The 20,792-nt window shown below is 42.9% G+C and overlaps 1 protein-coding gene across 1 annotated transcript in view; it reads left to right on the top strand.

Annotated features, from left to right (window-relative positions):
* The window catches only part of robo3 (roundabout, axon guidance receptor, homolog 3 (Drosophila)), a 483,277-nt gene that overhangs the window by 354,689 nt on the left and 107,796 nt on the right, over positions 1 to 20,792 (top strand). The window contains 2 exon segments of the mRNA XM_052039748.1: positions 9,136 to 9,260; positions 14,661 to 14,829. Coding sequence (XP_051895708.1) covers positions 9,136 to 9,260; positions 14,661 to 14,829 — 294 coding nt within the window.

The following is a 20,792-nucleotide window of genomic DNA, read 5'->3' as shown; positions in this document are numbered from 1 at the left end:
TTCAAAACAGAGATTTCTGGATATTAAGAGAATCGAGGATTATGGGGATAGTGCAGGAAAATGGAGTCGGGGTTGAAAATCTTCCATTATCTGGATGCAAAGCAGGTTCAAAGGGACAGATGACCTACTCCTGCTCCTAATTCTTATGGTCTGTGTACCAGAAGTTAATGAAAAACAAAGAGAAAATAAACTACTTCATTGCACTGAACTGTTCAATCAAGTTTGGTGACTGAGTGAGGTTGTGCTACATACAACAGCCATTGCAAAGTTGAGGGACTGGATGTAAAATGCTGAGCCCAGCAGTGGAATGGAAGCTCAGAAGTGCTGGCATCTGATCTCCAGCTCATCGCCGTGTTGAAAAGCGCAGGGGGGAGAAACCGAGACTCGCTGGCCCTTGAGGAAGGAATCACTGGCTGGCAAACATTGAAGCCCATTCCTTTCATTCAGGGCAGAATGCATGCTTTTTGTGCAGGCCACAGGCAGCGCACTCTGGCTTTAACTAGGGCAAAACAAGAGTGACCCAGGGCTCCAGGCAGAGAGAGTGCTTCAGGAATTTAGTGGATGCTCAGAAGCTGGCCCCAGGGTTCTTCCCTCAAACTGAAGTGGGATGCAGAACAGTAATAGGGACAGGAGGGAAAAAAAAATTAAAAGGGCGCTGCGGTGAATAATGTGACCAAATAGCAGTACTTGTAAACAGTAAAATCCTGACCTTTCAAAGCTTATTCGACTGCTCAAGGTCTGCCAGAGTATTCATCCTAAAAGATTCAATCTGATCTGACAGCCCTGTCTGAATTCAAAGGGCATTCCTCCATGCATCACCTTAATTTCCTGTAGCCCATATTCTGATCTTCCTTATCATACTGTACCCATCTTTGACCAGAAATTGGAAGGTTTTTTTGTCATTCAAACTCATTTTTTTTGCTCCTTTGAAGTGCAGATGGCTGCAAGACAGACATGAATATTGATGATCAGTGATTCTAATCTCCCAAATTGGCTTCTCATTAGCACTTTATCAGATTGGGAGGTGCTCTTGACATGTTAAGGTATGAGAGTCAGGTGGACATGGTGGCTGCTGACCCCTCTTCACAGTAACTGTGCCACATTATTATTTTAAAGGTTGTTAGGAGCTCTGTTTTATATTATGGGAACATCTCTCTCAGTTAAAGTAAGGCATGGGGCTACATGACTTTCCCAAGCAGCTTGCAAAGCCTTGTTGGTGGCTGGTGTATTGTTGGCCTGAACAAATGAGTCAAATCCGAGTCTATTAACAATAAGTATTAAACTGTTAGGTTTGTGCTGGTGGAGTCAGTTTGTCTCTGGGGCAGGGTGGAATGCACCCATCTCAACTGCTTTAGCACCTGATTAAATTGCATTTGGTTGAGCATTTTGCATCACAGAGGTGACATTTGCTACAATAGAACTGACTGCGTATTTAGAAACAAAAGCAGAACTTGCTGGAAACATTCAGCAGGTGTGGAGAGAGAAACAGTTTCCGATTGACATTAACCTGAACCTAACTGTTTCTGACTCCACAGATGCTGTCCAATCTGCGAAGTATTTCCAGCATCCCTGCTTCTTTTCAGTGTCCCAGCATCTGTAATATTTTTGTTTTTTGTTACAAAACAACATCTTGATGGTGAAGCACTTTGGACATATTAAGGTTATGAAAAACATGACAAATGCAAGTTCTTGTTTTTAACCACGTCTTTCAATAGCTCTAAACAGACATTTGAAGAAATGCAACTAATGATGTCCATTACTTAAGTCTCTTTATTAAGGGAATAAAAATGAAACAATTTTAATTTGGTTGAAGGTGGATGGTGGAACAGCTTTGATAGTTCCATACCTTTCTTTGTCTGCAAGATTAAGGGCCCTTTACAAAAATAGATAAATCTCATTTTTCAACTTTTGAAATGTACAGGTAAATTTTCCACCTTCAGAACAGCATGCAAAGTTTTTCTTGGGTTTCCAGGCATGTGAAATTCAAGACAGACAAAAAACCAAATATGCCTGTAATATAATTCATTAAAGTCACTCAAATAATGTTTCAAACCTGTCTCCCTCTTTGGTCGAGTATAATTGCTTTGGGAGAGTGAGGCTAAGAAAGCACAGACAAAAAAAGTTTACCATACAGTTACTATAAAATATAAGCCCAAAGAAACAATGCAGCAGGCTACCATTGCAAGCACTAAGCCAAGTGGTGCTACATATTAAGCAATGTGAGATGGTTGCAACTTAAAAACTGCCTAATATAGATTTGAATCACTCAGGGTACTACCTCAGCAGGGAATAGAATTTTAAGGCATTTTTGAAACTGATACAATTAGAAATGGAAAAGCAAAATGTAGGTGCTGTAAATCTGAAATAAAAGCAGAGATAAGTTTTTTTACACAGAGAGTGGTGGGTGCGTGGAACTCACTGCCTGCAGAGGTTGTGGGGGCAGATACATTAGGGACATTTCAGAGACTCTTAGGTAGACACATGAATGATAGAAAAATAGGAGGAAAGGGTTAGATGGATCTTAAGCAGGATAAAATGTCGGCACAACGTTGTGGGCAGAAGGGCCTGTACTGTGCTGTAGTGTTCTATGTCCCAAATATTAAGCAGGTCAGCAACAACAGAGGAGGAAAATAAAGTCAATGTTTCAGGTCGATGGTCTGAGTCATTGTGGGCTGAAGGGCCTGTTCCTGTGCTGTTCTATCTCTCATCAGAAATAGAAAAAAATCAAGACATCAAACATGTTTCAGGGTGCAGAGAATGGAGAGGTGTGGAGGGAACAAAGGGAATGTCTGCGGTAGGCTGGCAGCAAGTAGAAATATCTTGGTCTATATTGATATTCCTGTCCAAGGCCAGGTGTCCATGAGGCTAATGTTTCCCTGCTTGACTCAGCACAGAATTGAATCTGAGGCCTTGTCACTGAGAGTCACTGCACACTGTGCACTGAATCTCTTCACAGTCATCTGGAGGGCTCCCAGGCCATATTTCTCGTTAACTGATGTAATCATATTGGACTCCCATCTGCCTGCCACCATCTTTGATATAATTAATCTGCCTAGAAAACTATCAGCAATGTCCTCAGGTACTAATTTAGGCTTCAGGCACCAAGTAACGCCAGAGATGTTAATTGTACTTTGTAACCACACACAGCAATTCGATACCATCATTCACAGAGAGGGATTTGTTTTGTGTTGTAGGAGCAGCATTTCCGAATGCCCAGAGGATCCTGACTCAAGGAGGGACTATCTTCAAACCTATAGCTTCATTAACCCAAGGCCTCGGCTGATCAGCTTCGCAATCTAACACCTGACACCACTGCACTTCTTCACTCCCCTCATTGCCTCCCAACTCTCACACACAGATGCTTATTGTTAGCCCTGCTCCTTAAACAGCGGTGGGCAGGGCAGTGTCTCACAATCTGCTCCCTTTTTGTGTCAACCAGCTCACATTTTTGAATAATCAGTCGGAGAGGGAAATAGAGTGTGAACCCACACCTGGAACAGGCATCAGTTGAGGAAAGGTTGACGGGATCTCAAAGTAATCCACTTTGAATTTCCAAAATGGATGGAAGCTCTTTCAGTCAATCTTTCATCGACATGGTTACATATGCTGCTAACAGGGAGGCATATGAGATGCAGAATTGTTGAATGTAGGCTGCTTTTAAAGTATATTCACTGTAGAATTTTCCCTGTGGTATAAACACTGCTGTTCAATAGAATAAATGGGTTGCTGGATTCTTCCTGAAGCCATTCCAGACCAGCCCTGAGCACCATCCACTATAGCAGTACAATATTCCCAGTTCCTGCACCCACTTTTCCTTGTGGTTTCTCTTGAGTTTGCAGTTGCTTCTTCTTAGGGAGTTTCTCACGGTTGGGCATGACTTGCTTCCACTCCAGTATTGTGGGTTCTGAGGTGGCTGACGAGGCCAATGAACCACACATTCTTCCACAGATGGGCAGGGGGACAGGGTTGGGATGGGGGAAGGTGGTAGTCTGTGAGGTTGTTTGTGCCTCCACCACTTACACAGGACACTGAGTGTTTCTGATGCATGGCCTGGATGTTCTGATTATCATTCCAAATGTTTCTTCTCCACTTTGAGTGGCCATGGGCCAGAGGTTCTTAGCAGTTCATGAGGATGTTGCATTTCTTCAAAGGAGCTTTGAGTGAGCTCTTGAATCTCTTCCTATGCCCCCCTGGTATTCTCTTCCCTTGCCAGATTTGGAATAGTGTTTCTTTCGTGAGTCTGGTGTCAGACAGGCAAATGACATGTCCTGCCCAACTAAGTGTAACTGAGGCCCTAGTTCCAGAGCTATTGGCCTGGGGGTTGTTTGCTTATCTTTCCAGTGATCTTGGAGGAGTTTGCAAAGACAGAGTTGGTTGTACTTTTCCAAAGTCATAGCCACAAGGGCAACTAGGAGTGGACAATTAAATGCTGACTCAGTCTGTGAAGCCCACTTCCCTTGAATGAACAATAAAAATAAAAGATGCCCACTGTAGGTAGTACAGGTTGTAGAAGCATACAGAAAGTACCTCGCTGGCAGCAGTTTGATGTTACAATATCATGCTGTCTGGAAACAGAGCTGACACTGAGACTGAAATGTAGAATCAAATCCATTGATAGGATCTTTCCATTGCCTTGGAACAAGGGTCAAGGTTAACAGTGTGTTAACCTACTGTTTACAACTCGCTGATTAACATGTAAAAAAATGTGATGGCACTGTGTCATCTGATATAAATGCAGAGTTGTGATGGAACTAGAGAGGAATTATAACCCACTCTGTCCAGCAGAACAAGAGGTCAGGTTCAGGCTGTTGATTGCACAAAGTCAACAGGTGAAGAGCTGTGCACCAACATCTGAGTACTTGGTGAGAAGGGGAGGAGGATTTCAGTTGAGGTGTCCAAAGCAGGGGAAGGTCCACGTCACCGAATAGACATTGGCCTTTGGCCTTCTGGCCTTCCTAATAGCTGGCAAACTGCTTTTCATCAGACTGTGAAAGCTGCCATGAATTCCCCACTTCCCCCTGCATTAAAATATAATCAGGGCCTGATTGGCGTGATTGATTAATCCCTCAGCTACATTAAGTATGCGCGTCAGTCACTTGTAGAACCTGGTAAGCGAAGGTCACAGCAAGCGGGTAACCGAGAGGCTCACTTCTGTTTCCCATCTGGTTTCCACAGGGCAGGGCTTGTTACAGTTAACCGTTCAATGTCTGAGAGTGTCTACCTCGACATCTGTCCACGTACATGTTGATGTCCCAATTTTTATATCTGTCTCTTAGTTCATCTATACCTCCCTGTGTCCTTCTCTAACAGTATGTTCCTTCCCATATTAATGCATGTCTCTCTGTCTCTGCTTCTCTGTATGTGTCCATCACTCTGTATCTGTCAGTATGTGCATGCATGTGTGTGTATTTATCTGAGGTGCAGCTCAAAGTCCCACAGAGAAACTCCATTAACAGACTAAAATTGTTACCATCAACTGCTAGTTGCTGTTAGCAAATCAATTCACATTTAATGCACTCTGCAGGCAAACTCTTAAAATGCAAAAAACTTTAAAATATACCTGCAGTGAGGTGCCCATATCTGCAACTGAGAAAGGGGCAGATGTGTATCCACTCTTCCAAGCCCGGTCATTCCATGGCCCACTGCCATTATGAAGCACACTGACCTACACATCCAAAGATGTGGGGTGGCACAGGACAAAACTTGGGCTGATCCTTCTGTGAAATAGTGAGGGAGTGATACTGCCTGAAGTCTTTTGATTAAGAAGTTAAACCAAGACATCATTTGCCTCTCAGGTGGACATGAGAGATCCCCATGAGAGTACTTGAGGAAGGTCAAGATGTCTTGGCCCATGTTTATCGCTCAGTCACCAGCGTAAAACAAGTTATCAGATTGTTAACACATAGCTGATTGTGGGGGCTTTTTGTGCATAACTATGCTTTTCCATTTCCCTAAATAACAAAAGAGACTACATCTCAAACTAACTTAATTGATCATGAGATGCATGCTGTTTGGAGATTGTGATAGATACTGTAAAAGTGGACTTTCCTTCTTTCTATGCTCTCCCTTTCACAAGGTGTAGATCTCAAGAGTTACTTCACTGACAGGTCATGAACTGAATTCCGGTCATGAAAATCCACCGTAATCTGCATCTGAGCCTCTGGCTTTCATTTTAACATAATTAGCTTGGTGTGATCATCTTAATGTGATATCGTTTTAAAGATCCTTTCTCAGTAAAACTTCTGCTGTTGAGTTGATGGATTGAGCCTTCTTCCTTCAAGGACGTCTCTCAGGAGCAGGCTCCAGACCATTGGCTGCCTGTCCTGCTGTTTGCTTTCACCAGACGTTTATAACCAGCTCTGAAGTTATATGCTCAGGGTATGCCAGATGTCAATATCTTTCAGCACCTTTTACTCATGGAAACACTGCACACTCAAAGCTGCTTTGTGCTCGTGTTGTATTTACTATGACAAGTTAATAAAGGGATTTCCCTCATATCTTTTTTCACTTATACTTTTCTCTTCTCATTCTGTTATTCCCCTCTTCCTTTATTAAGTCCCATGAAATGTTGGAAGATCAGCACTCCCAAGCTTTTATCGCTTTCAAAGTAATTCCAGGATATGTAAGAGAATTTTAAATTCATCTCCTTTGATGTTTATTTCCCAGTTTTTCACTGTAACTTTACTGTGTGACCACCACCAGCCGTACCCCAGCTGGCTCTTGCCTGGGGAATGGCATACCCTTGCTGACTGGTCATTACCCAAATGACCCTTCCTCTAGGAAGAGACTGGAAGGTGAATTCTGACAGGCCCTCAGCCTTTCCCCATCTGATGTTCACAAAGCACAGTCATGTTCTAATACCATACAAGATCACTCATGCACAAATATGCACACTAGCATTTTAATCTCACAAACACACATATACACACACACACACACACACACACACACAGAGGAACACACATACTAAATGCAAAATGCGCACACGTGCACAAAGACACCAATGCACAGGCACTTTCCATGCATATACTTTCGATAACCTGGCACCATTCAACGAGAAGCTCTCCACAAAGTCCTGCCTAATATTGAACCTGAACTAACAGATTACATGGATGTTGCTTCTATGGAATGTTGTGATTTTGCACAGGGGCGATACTTCCTCCTCTTGACTCGGAACTGCAGGTTTTCCTTTAGAATATGTGTGTTTATTACTAGGGCTGTTAATCTTCAAATGCTGCAAATCTAAAACAAAAGGAAAAAAAATTGCAATACACAACAGGCAATTCAGCATCTGAGAATAGAAGCAAGTTCGTACACTGAAATGTGATGGAGGGATAAAGTCTGTCTGATGGGTCCTCAAGGCCAAATCAAGAGACTAAAGGAGAGATACAGAGGTAGTTAGTAACTGAGCAAAAACTCTGGCTAATTTATAGGTCTCCACTGAGTTAATGTGCTCATTGCATATTCTGAATTGCAAAGTGATGCATTTGTGAATAATCTAATAACGTGAAAAACACAGAGTGAAATGAGCTTTATATCATTCAGCAACTCAATCACGACCACCTTGCAGCAATTGCTACACCAGGTAATCATTTTATTTCATTACATGTGTTCCTGATGTATGAACACATGGGCCAAATTCTCCGATAAGATGACTGAGTGTTTTCATCTGGGCAGATGGCAGAGAGGAAAATCAAGTGAGGAGAAACATGCCATTAATAAAAGCCACCCAATCTTCTGTTCATTGATTTAATTGGGTTGAATCTCTGGCAGTGTCTGGGGCAGACATGCACTCTATTCCTCCTTTATGTCTTTCTATACGCACCTCTGAGGTGGGTTTACGCTTAGTAGAGGAGGAAGAACTGTCTCTTTATGTTTTTATTAAATACTCTAAATTTTGGCAGTCTAATCTTGTTGTAGTAATACAGTTGAATTCAGTACATCAGAAATGGCATCAAAGGAAATGGCTACTTGTTGTAGCACGTGAGCACACACACACACACACACACACTCAAGCATTCAAATGCACACATATATAAAAAGACACGTAAGCACACACTCACAAACACACATAAACACATACTCCCACATACAAATAAGATAAGACATCTTTATTAGTCACATGTACATTGAAACACACAGTGAAATGTGTGGTGTTCTGGGGGCAGCCCGCAGGTGTAGCCACGCTTCCGGCGCCAATATAGCATGCCCACAACTTCCTAACCCATGTGTCTTTGGAATGTGGGAGGAAACCAGAGCACCCGGAGGAAACCCATGCAGACATGGGGAGAACGTACAAACTTCTTACAGACGGTGGCCGGAATTGAACCCGGGTCTCTGGCACTGTAATAGCGTTACTCCAACCGCTACACTACCGTGCCTGCCTAACCACACGCATGCACATACACAAGGGCATGCACATGCGCATGTGTGCGCGTGCACACGCATATGCAAACATACACACAAACACGTATACACAAACACCCACATGCACCTTGTGGTATTCCGTAGGGGTCTCTCCTGTACATCCATTGTGAGCCATTTGGTGAGCCATCGGTGGTTTACCCCCACATTCGCATTGGGACATTTGTCCTTTAGAGGTCACCCTATTGTACAGCGTTATGAGTAGGCTGCAGCCAGTGTGGCCCAACCAGTTGTTGTGTGCATCACGTTGGTAAAGCCACGCTTAAGTCACCCTGAGAGGATCCTGAGCTCCCACGTGGAAAGATCAATTCCCCATCAGCACTGTAAGTTCATGTGACATTTTCAGCATGACTTAAACAGAGTAAAATTGTGCCTCAAAGACAGGTGTTCATTTAAATAAGTCTTCTCGACATAAGCCTGCTGAAGAAGCAATGGGGCATTAATGCCCAGGGTAAGCATGAGTCAGGGTTGGCAACGTTCATAGACTGGGAAAAATTCAAGCTCAGGAGAGGATCCTATGGTGAATTAAACTTCGTGTCTGCATTTTTAATTCATGAAAAGCCGGAAACACTTTAATCTTGTGGAGGTTTACAGTATCCCAGGAATGATCTGACTGAGATCTGTACTGGATGTATTAGCCAGGCTTTGTTTCTAGAGTTTTGTATTTTGTTCCTGTAAAGTGATGCTCTTTCCTTTTTGTGCTCACTGCAGTGCCTCCACAGATCATCGTGCGGCCTCGGGACCAGATCGTGGCTCAGGGTCGCTCCGTCACCTTCCTCTGTGAGACAAAGGGAAACCCTCCTCCCGCTGTCTTTTGGCAGAAGGAGGGAAGCCAGGTAGGAATTGTGCTGGTTGAGCAAGAGAAGCCATAAGAACAAAGTCATATGTTGTTTCTCCCCATTTAAGGCGAGAGGGGAAAGTTTAAGGGAGATGTGCGGGCCAAGTTTCATACACAGAGAGTGGTGGGTGCCTGGATAGGTTGCCAGGGTTAGTGGCGAAGGCAGATATGATAATGGCATTTAAGAGGCTTTTAGATAGATGCATGAATATCCAGGGAATGGAGGGATATGGAATGGATGTGCAGGCAGATGGGATTAGTTTAATTTGGCATCATGGTCAGCACAGACATCGTGGGCTGAAGGTCCTGTTCCTGTGCTGTGCTGTTCTATGTCTAAGAAGGCTGAGGTGTGGCATAACACATGGAGCAGGAGTAGGCCACTCAGCCCCTCAAGCCTGTTCCACCATTCAATGGAACCATGGCTGATCTGCCCCAGGCCTCATCTCCTTTTCTATCCCTGTTCCCCACAGACCTCAATCAATGTCCTTTCTAAAATGCCTCCACCTCTTCTTTAAATGGGGTAATCTGATGTATCCTCCTCGTCTCCAGCAGCCATTGGCCATGGTGGTGGTTTAAGGAGTCTCGTCCCCACAGGTGGAGACTGAGCAGGAGATTATTCATTGTAATCTAGATCCTTGGTTTGCCTGGAGCTCCAACCAGCGTAGTTTAAACCATGAGTGCTTCAATCCTCTTCCTATGGGCTCTGGCTAGAATGAGAATGCTCTTAATGGCTCGTCATTCAGTTGGTGCACTCCTGGAGTCATACTGTATGGGAAGAGGCCCTTCACCCCAACTGGTCCATGCCAACCAAGGTGTCCCACATGGCCGAGTTTGGCCCATAACCTTCTAAACCTTTCCTAACCATGTACCCCGTCTTTTAAATATTGTCATTATACCTGCCTCAACCACTTCCTCTGGCAGCTCATTCCACATACGTGCCACCCTCTGCGTAAAAAGGTTGCCCCTCAAGTTCCTTTTAAATCCTTCCCTCAGACTCACTTGGACTGACCAAGTCTCACTTGGTCTGGGAAATAGAAAATATCCAACTGTTGCCGTAGGGGCTGTTCTTCCCAGACTCGGCAACAGGCATCCAGTCAGGAGGGTGGAAGGGGAGGGGGAGGGGATGCTGGTGGGGAGCAGAGAGGTGATGTGGAGTAGTTGGAAGGACAGTTTCCCTCATCATCCTCCACCTCACTCGGCTGTAATTGATGCTGATCATGTCAGCCTGAACTGAGAGCATCCGTTCTCCAGCACACAGATCCTTTGTTTTGATGAGCACCAAACAAAAAGACAAATGACACACTTACAAACAGGGCAACTCATCCTTAGAGGTTTTCTTTCAGCTGGCAGGTCAGAGAGACCTTTCACGAGATGCTAAGCTTTAGTAAGCAGAGGCAGCTTTCCTGAGCTTTCAAGTGCCTTTCAGGAGTTGCTGGACTTCCACATGAGTGATCCTGTTAAGAACTCAAGCACAGAGAGTGCCTCCGCAAATACTGTTCCACCAAGTGATTCCTATAACTGCATGGGCCTAGGCTCCTGGGAGTTGGTCTCCGGGGTTAACTGTTACATCTAGGCAATGAAGATATTACAATGTAAAGCCAGCACAGCTGTTAGAAGTATCCTGTTGCTGTTAATAGGATCATTCCCAGTGGTTGAACAAAGTAGTCTTTAAAGAATAAAATTCTGGGTCTTTTACTCACTTTCCCCCAGAGACCTGCACTGATAATTTACCCACCCTTTCATAATCAAGAAACTCTGACCGCTTATAACTTGCAAGACAGATGTATGACAGCTTCTGATCTGCCTAGATACCAATGCCATCAAAAAGCTATGACAATATATCTGTTCCCAATCTCGTGTATGTTGGAAGGGAGGATAGAATCAATTCCAATATACACTCCTACAACCAGAATTAAGGGAATACTCAGAAGCCCTGGAGGAGAACTGAAGGTTGTGTTGGTAAAAGTGGTGGGGAGCAGACGGAGGAGGGAGATATCCATGAATCCTTGAGGTGAAAGAAGAACGCAAGGAAGGAAAGGAGGAAGGACTGCATTTGTATGAACGAGCATAGTTAAAAGTCAAAAGCGGAGAAGTAAATCACTCATTATCAGTGGTGGGACAACATAAGGTGTGGGGTGCTGGGATGGCAGCCGGTTGGGACTCAGCTGTTGAAAGGGCTGAATATGATATACACATATTCACCGGTGATACAAAGCTAAGTAGGAAAGTAAACTGAACAAAACACAAAGAGGCTGCAAAGGAAGTATAAATCAGTCACGTAATTGGATAAGGAGGTGGCAAATGGAGAGAAATGTGTGGAAGTTAGAGTCATACAACAGGGAAGTAAGGCCTTCGACACATGCCAATAATCAAGCACCCATTTACGCTAATCCTACACACATCCCATTTTGTTCTCCTCACATTCCCATCAAAACACACCTCCCACACACCCCCCACCAGATTCTACCACTCACCTACACATTAGCAGCACTTTACAGTTAACCTACTGGCCTGCATTTGTCTTTGCCCTGTGGGAGCAAATTAATGCACCTGGTGGAATACCACACGGTCACAGGGAGAGCGTGCAAACTCCACACAGACAGCACCAGAGGTCAGATTGAACTCAGGTCACTGGAGCTATGAGGCAGCAGCTTTACTAATTGTACCACTTTACCACGACATTTTTGCTAGAGGGAGGGAAAAATGGAAGAGCCAATTATTTTTTAAAGAGAGCGAATAGTAAATATTGGTATTCAGAGATATTTGTGGGTCTTTGAAATAAATTACAGAAAGCTAGTAAGTAAGTAAACTAGGCACTTGGGAAGCCAAAGGTTATGTTGGCTTTTATTGTAAGAAGTATAAGAGGAAGATAGACTTGCTGCAACTGAGCACTGAGACCATTCTTGAAGTACCTTGTATAAATTTAATTTCCTTAACCAATAAAGGTTCTAACTGATGTTGAGGAGATGTAACAAGGACTTGTTAGGTGTTCTGAGGACGAGAGAGTGATTGATATCTGGATTGCGCTGCCAGGGGGGGTCATGGAACCAGATACAATTACCATGTTTAAGAGATGTTTTAGCAGACACATAAGTAGGCAAAGCATGGGACGATATGGTTCTAGTGCAGGCAAATGGGATTATTATAGATGGGCAAAAAGGTCAGCATGGACTTGGTGGGCCGAAGGGCCTGTTTCTGTGCTGTACAACTACTATGCCAAGAGTAGAATGAAGGTTATTCTTTGGGATTAGGAAAATGATCCCATTGAAGCATAAAATTTACAAAGGGCTTCTTAGATGTGGCGTACTGTTGCCCCTGGAAGGGAAGTCTAGATCTGGGGATTATTGCTGCAGGAAATTTAGGACTTCCTCCCTCAGAGAGCTGTGAATTTTTGAATTCTTTTACTCTGGGGACCTGTGGATGCTCAATAACTGAGTAACTTCAAGATGGAGAATCATAAATTTTTGGTTTGTGGGAGAGTGGGTGATACTAAGGAAATAAAGGGACCTGGAGATATTAGGAAAGTAGAGTTGATGAACGTTGAAAATTTGGTCACGATCTTATTGAATAGTAGATCAGGTTCCATGATGTGTATGCCATATTCCCATTTCCTATTCTCAGTTTCTTGACATCCCAAAGCTCCTTTCCTTCTATGAAATATTTCTGGACTGCAACAATTATCATAAAAGTACCACTGCCAATTTTTATATAAGGTTCTGTAAACACCAGTGAGATAATTTGATTGTTGACAAACCAAAAAAGTAGTCCAGAGACTTTCTCTGCTGTTGAAAATGACATTATAGGATACGCAAATAGGAAGTGATTTAGTTTGGTTTCATCTGAAAGGCAGAACCTCAGACAATGCAACACTTCCTCACTGCTGCACTGGAGGATCAGTTTAAGTTATGTGCCTAAGTTCTGGGCAGAGTTATTTGATGGTTGGAGTTGGATTGAGGTAGAGGTGATCTAATCCAGAACCTCAAGGATTGTCCACATACACCTGCAGCATCATTGTCTGATTCAAGCTCACCCACAAAGCTCCTATGCTCATCACCCCTTGCACCAGAAAAGTGAATAAATTTAAGAGCTACCTGATTTATTACTTATAGCTGAAGCCATTTAGGGAACTTGCAGAAGAATCCTAGAGCGTACATTTTCACATCAACGTTTAAATCTATCGACCAATCCAACCCCAATGCATGCTATAGTTTGTTGAACACTGGACAAGAATGACCCCGTTTTAGCCTCAGGAATGGCAGAATGCTTCAATCAGCTGAGGGACATAATCCAGAATGGGTCAGGCGACTGTCCCAGTGGCAGATACCTGACTGCTTTGTCCCTAATAGGTGCTGGGAACTTGGAAGTTACATGAGTTGTTTCTACCAAAGGGCTGAGTCCCATTCTGGACCAGAATGTGTTTTGTTGTGCACTTCTATTGTGATCATTTCTAGTTTAATTTCCTTATCTTCCTGTCTCCAATCTACTTGATTTGGTTACTCCAGATTATGGTCCAGGGAGAGTTAGATAACGAGAGCAGTGTCCTACTGAAACTTATGAATTTACAAGATGGCAAAAAAAACTAATGCAGGTTTTGTTCCAGAGTTAATACCCCACCTTATTCCATCTCTCATTTATTCAGTCTTCATCAATGACTGAATTATGTTTTCTGAATGTCCTTGACTAATGAGACAAAGATGAGACAAAGGTGCATCAAATTGTCATGATCTGAAATGCACTTCATGCAAGAGTGGTTGAAGCAGATTCAATGCTAACACAAAATAGAATTGGATAAATGCTTAAAGAGGAGTAAAGTGCAGGGCAATCGGGAAAGAGCAAGGGGAACGACACCAGATTGAAACTCTTACTGAGAACTGGCACAAATGGCCTACTGTAATGTAAGAAACTGGTAGGGCGCAAAAGTGTTTCGTGAGAAACTTGTCGTACTTTGTAAAGTAGAAGAAAATCGTCAACACAATTCTAAATGTCATTCCCTGTGTGTTGAGTCTGTCTGGAGACAGAGACTGAGAGATTGCTTACTGAAGCCGGTATGCAAAATAAGTGACAAAATTGTGTATCGAAAGTTCTTGTTGCTTGGTGTTTCTGAGGTTGGAGAGAGAGAGAGAGAGAGAGTGTGTGTGTGTGTGTGTGTGTGTGTGTGTGTGTGTGTGTGTGTGTGTGTGTGTGTGTGTGTGTGCGTGCGTGCGTGTGTGTGTGTGTGTGCGTGTGTGTGTGTGTGTGTGTGTGTGTGAGTGTGTGTGTGTGTGCGTGTGTGTGTGTGTGTGTGTGAGTGTGTGTGTGTGTGTGTGTGTGTGTGTGTGAATGAATGTCTGTTGAATAACACATTTCAGTTGCAGTGCAGATTTCAATGCAATGAATTATATCTGTTTCTTTGCTACAGATCCTGCTTTTTCCCAGCCAGCCCCAGCCTTTGGGGCGTTTTTCTGTCTCTCCAAAAGGTGAACTGACAATTACTGATGTCCAGTCAGGCGATTCTGGATATTACATGTGTCAGGCAATCAGTGTGGCCGGCAGCATCCTGTCTAAAGCACTCCTGGAGGTGGAAGATGGTAAGTCCAAGAAAAGTGTGTGTTCGTTATCGACTACCCTGCTGTTTTTGAGTGCTGAAAGAAACGAATTGATCTTTATCCAAGGTTTGTAGTAGTGCATTTATAATGTGGTGAAATAATAGGAAGTATTGCAAGTATTTGAAGAGAAGATGTAATTAAGTCAAGTTCCACTTCCTTTGAAATTTGCAAAGTGATTGAGCACTGAGGGATTCGATCTCATCAATAACTCGGTATCAAATCTCCTGCAGTGGCTCTGGGTCACTGGGGAGTCTGAGCTCATAGAGACCAAATACCTGATCATTGTAGAAGGGTAGAAGTCCAGATCAGCCCTTAAGCTTAACTTGAAAACATTTGATTTCGACACTGAGGTTCCTTGCCTGTTCGATATCTTCATGTAGGCCATCCCTCTGATTGGTGAGGTTGAATTAATGAGTCATAGGTGGGCTAAGGAAGCTGAAACACAAATTGTGAAAGGTGTTCAAATTTCGTTTAAGGCAATGGGTTAGTGGACAGGTCTATATGGTGTGAAGACCTGCGTTGGGCCACACAGACCCCATGTCCTCTGTCTAACGCCTTGGTGGAACTGACTCAGGACAGGACCACCTCCTCCTGATTTAGGGACAGCACAGGTTATCTCCATCCACTATGCTGCACCTTGGCTCCTGCTTCTTGTACCAGCCATCCCAGGCCTCAGTCTAAATGAGGTGGCGGATCAGTACCTGGTCGCTAAATTATGAAGAGCTGTCAAAGAATTTAGTATCCAACAGACTGGTTATTCTGGTTTCAAACCAAGGTACCCTCTTTAATCCTATTACCTGATTGGTTGTTTGAATAGCCCAGGGCACATTTGTGGGCAGAGTCAAGCCAATTTATATTTTTCTTTATTTTTAATTCAAAAATAAATTTTATTCGTAATAAAAAGTATATACAAAAGGATAAACAGTCAAAGTTCTTTACATTCTTAGTGTCATTTGGTCAATACATTCAGTAGCATTAGCACATCTTTTTGTACATAGCACCATTGCCACTCCTGCAGCCCCCTGGATGATGTACCTGCTGTTGTTTGAGGGGCTTCCCCACTGGACTCCGCTCCTCAATGTCCAGTTGCAGGAGATCTGAGACTGTGGTCCTTCCCCAGCATTTGGGGATGGCGTTAAGCCAACTGGATTGAAACATCGAAGGCTCACTTTCTGTAGGAGGTTCAGAACCACTCATGGCAATTAGATTCCTGACAGGATAGGAATAACTTCACAGTAAGGCACTGGAAAGGAGCAACAAGCAAAATGCTAGAGGAACTCGGTGGGTTTTATCACTTCTCCCCAGGCACTGGAAAGAAATGGTTAATATTGATTTTCTGTATCTGAATATCCACCACAGTTTCTTCATAGTCAGGGTTACTTTACAAAAATGAGATAAGTTGAATGTGAACTGCAGTGGGTTTCCTGACAGCACTGCTGCTTAGGTAGGCTAGACCACAGCACCAGCGATGTCAACATCAGAAGCTCTAATTGACGTTGTCAAAAGACATTAAAGCACCATTTAAGAAATGCAACGGAGTAACAAACTGGATGGACTGCTCAGAGGAATCACCTGGGTTCCTGCAACCCTCTTCTAAAGCATGTCAGTCGTGTGTCAGCCCAAGTGATCTGGGGGCTATTCCTCCAGGATCTGATAGGATATGGGAGCCCCTCTGGCACTCTGAATGATGAGCAGAGCCTGTGATCGCTGACAGGATGACAGGTCTCCCCTGGATTACCTCTGTCCGGAGCCAGCCGCTTACATTGATTGATTTCCTCAGCACCCCCCACCCTCCCTGCCTGCAGACTGTTGCTGGGAAATCCAATTGAGTGTGAGCTTTCATCTGGCCTGTCACTGCTTCCAAATCGATGGGGAATAATTAGTGCCATAAATGAATACAGGAAATGAAATGCGGGGAGATTGCCTCTGTACTGTGTTCTCTTTCTTTAATTTAACCTCATCTGGTTTGCATGATCTTAGAAGCAGGATTACTGGCACATGCCTATATTATTGCCTAGATAATAGCAGTCTCGGGACATTCCGATTATGGTCTGCATAAATACAGTCATTTCTTTATAATTAGCCTAAGTCGAACTCTTACAACAATTGTATGGCAATCCCTAGATATCCTGTTTGAGCCAGTCCAAGTGAAAGGCGTACCAGCCCTTCATGAGGCATCTAGGAATGAACAACATAATGTATACATGGGCTCTTACTCTTTTTGTATGCGGTGTTTGTAATATAATGAATCTGTAAAAGATACAGAGATCTGCTAAAACAAGCAGGTCTTCGTTATTCCATTCTTTCTAACCACAGTCTGTGTTGAGCATGCATCATAGATTTGCAAGCACAATACTGCTTTCCGGTTTTTGAAGCAAAAGATTGATTTAAATTTACAGATTTAATCTAATTACAGATTTGGTGAATCTCTTTGATCTTCTCAAAGAAATGTGATGCTGGCATTCTTAACTTAATTCAGTGGAATCTTGTGATGTTCTTTCCATTGGATCATCTTCCAGAAATCACACATGATCACATAACCTTTTGGTATTCTCTTGTATATCCCTTGCGGGAATTGATTACATCTGTGCAGAAGTCTCCAAATTCTGCATTCCGCTTTCACAAGAAGCCTCGTCAACTAATGCACACTTCAACTATTACTCTGACATCCCACTTTTGAGTTTCATTTTTTGTTGGGTGGTGTTAACAAGCAAACTATGCTGGTTTGCTTAAAATGTTTCTCTCCTTGATGTAATTTTGTTTCCGCCTGAATTGCTTCTCTTCCATCAAAACTTGACTGCAGGCCTTTCAGTGTTAGTTACTCAACAGGGCTATAACCCATAGTGGAATGTGGCATCAAACTGAAGTTGAGCACCAAGTTTGCTGATTGACATCTCCTTGTGAAATTTGAGAAATCCTGTGATACCACGTCCATACTTCTTTGACGATTCATTTTGATCTCTTTGCTACACCATTGGATGACATGAGGAAATAAGTGTGTGCTTAACATCATTTTGCTTTATAAATTGCTCAAATAGAAATAAACAAAACTGAGGACCATTTTCTGAGACTAACTCTTCTAGTGAGCTACAACAGAAGAAAAAAGATCTCAAATCTTCAATGAAGTGCTCTTCTGTAGCACAGAACCCAACTTGGTTCACCTTAATGCATTTTGATTGACTGCCTCCTAGCACTGACTTATCAATTCCCTTCTCACCGTAACCAATGTGTTCTCTGAAAAGTTGTCAGCACTATTTCCAACAGAGATGTGAAAAAAAATGACAGATGCTGGAAATCTGAAATAAAAACAGAAACTGCTGGAAATACTCAGCAGGTGAGGCAGCACCCATGGAGACAGAACTAGGGTTAATGTTTCATGACTGAGACCCTTTGCAGAATGTTTCTCTTTCCACTTTGCTGCCTGACCTTCTGAGTGTTTCCAATAAAAGTGCCTTTGGTGCTTGGCTCTCTAATCTTGGCAGTAGACTTACCTACCAGCTCTTCAAGTGTTTATTTTACCCAGGCTAATAAACAACATGTATGGCTATTGTGTTCATGTTTCCAATGACAGTATTAGCAGCATGAATCTCTTCCAGAATCTACCTTCTCAACACACCTGATATAACAACTCTGAGCACAATCTTGTCCCATCAACATTTTATATTATCAGCTATCATATATCTTCATCTAGACATTTATTTGATTCAGTTTGGCCTTTTACAGTTTGAGAACAATATTTTTGTCTCTTTTTGGTTACCGTCTTCATCTTGATTGCATAGGCAATGACCTATACCTCATAGTATTTCATCCAAGGTAGCTTGGAAGATCTTCGGTGATGATTTCACACCATAAGGCAGTCTTCAAATATATTTCATACATATGTCTCACTTTTAGTATAAGTATTAAATAATAAATTTAACCCAGAAATATTTCTCCCTGTGACTTACCAGCCCAGTGTTTGAATTCCCACATGGAGAGAGCAATTGACCAGACAGGATGCAAATAGGTTGGGCAACATTACAGGTTGATACATTAATTGTGTATCCCTTTTGACAGATACTGTCTCGGTGTTTCCAGCATTTCTTGATTTTTATTCCAGATTTTTAGCATCTGCATCTTTTGTATTATTTTCATTTACGGGGAGTTATCCTTGTCAGAGAGGAGAGAAGGGGAAATGAAGTATGAAAATGAGCACTGTCAACCTTAAAGTTACAGTTACATGGGAATTACTGAAAACAAGAACCCAAACACCATTGAATAACAAAATTGAAGGAATCAGTCTGTGAATCTTTTGAGCAGTCAGAACACAACTTTCAGAACTGGAGGATTCTCATTTTAGTTCCTTTCTCTTGAAACTTATGAGATACACAGAACACATCGACACTTTGAGTGCATTTCAACACCATTCATACCGTTTGACTCTTTTTCCTTTACAAGATTAACCTCAATTTTACCCTGGCTGTTACAAAATAAAATCAATAGATCGTATCATCCGAATATAAGCTTGGGTTGCCATGACGACTTAGGCATTTAAGTCCAGAAGGGCAAAGGGGAGTTGAGTCTGAGAATCCTCCAATGAGCTTGAACTTACCTGTGTGCAAACTCTCTCTGTCAAACTGTGCATGGCATGGCCCTGTTTCAACAGCACCACAACTCACAATTACATGGTTGAGGAGGGACGCATCAGCGAGTGAAAGAATGGTCACATCTCAAATTCATGGAACTAGACTTCTCTCTGTTACGGCAGATGGAATGGCTCAATAATCTGAGTGCTCTTTGCCTTTGGCCACTGCCTTTCTGGTATTCATATTATTGTCAGGTTCATTAAGGCACCCGCATTTAAGTTGCAAATATTTTCTTATTTTATAGCTCATCCCCGGAGTATGGGCATTCCTCACAAGGACAGCATTTATTGTCCAGAGTAGACAGTACAACCACTTCGGGCCACTTCACCATTCAGGGCTGATCTGAATTTGATCTCACCTCCACTTTCCTCATAATACCGGATTCCCCAGTTGTCCAAAATCTGACTGTCCCGACCTTGAATACGTTCAACGATTCAACCTCCACAGCTCTCCAGGGTAGAGGATTCCAAAGACTCTCAACCCTCTGAGATAATTCCTTCTCACCTCCCTTATTTCGAGACTGGCTGCTACGTCTAGCTGCTCTCAGGAGGGGAACGTCCACTCAGTATCTACCCTTTCCTCAGAATCTTCCATGTTTCTGGAAGGTCACCTCTCACTCTTCTGATCTGCAGTGAACATAGTTCCATTCTCTGCAATTGCTCTTTATAAATCAACTCACCTTTGTCCATCTGGAAGGTAGACAACTTAGATTTGGAAGGTGCTGGTGAACAAGTCCTTGGGGGCTATGGCAGGGCAGTATATTCTTTACAGTTACCCTCACTCCTGTATCCTCACTTTGTTGAAATCAGCAACAATTGTACAGTCTCAACCCTAATTCATTCTTTCTTTGGGTTTGAGGCCTGTATAGTGTGTCCCCCTTCTCCAGGCTTTTGCTGTCCTCCAACATTTAGAGTTTGATGCTTTTCCCAATCATAAATTTCTACGTTTGTACACTTTGCTAATTCTAGGTAGTCGGATTCTCAACTTGCATTGTAGAAGCTTAAAATAGTACGCCAACAAGGAATTGCTCTTTCTGTGACAGTGGGGGATATAGAACAGAAATCACATGCTGAAGGTTGTTGGCAGTTCCCTCAGTCCAGCGTATCACTTGTCTGTTCCAAAATCTACTCTACAAGCACAATGCTCAAAATATAGCTTGTCCTACTCAGGGTGCTTTTGAGGTCATTGAGTGCACGTCAGTGACTATTTATTAGCCAGAAATTCAGGAGGTTTGCTCCAACACGCTGGCCTTCATCAGTCAGGGCATTCAGGTTTCGACCCAAAACGTGGACAATTTCTTTCCTCCCACAGATGCTGCCC

The sequence above is a fragment of the Pristis pectinata genome, chromosome 27 (genome assembly GCF_009764475.1).
Source record: "Pristis pectinata isolate sPriPec2 chromosome 27, sPriPec2.1.pri, whole genome shotgun sequence".
NCBI lineage: Eukaryota > Metazoa > Chordata > Chondrichthyes > Rhinopristiformes > Pristidae > Pristis > Pristis pectinata.
This window is presented reverse-complemented; position numbering and strand designations above follow the sequence as displayed.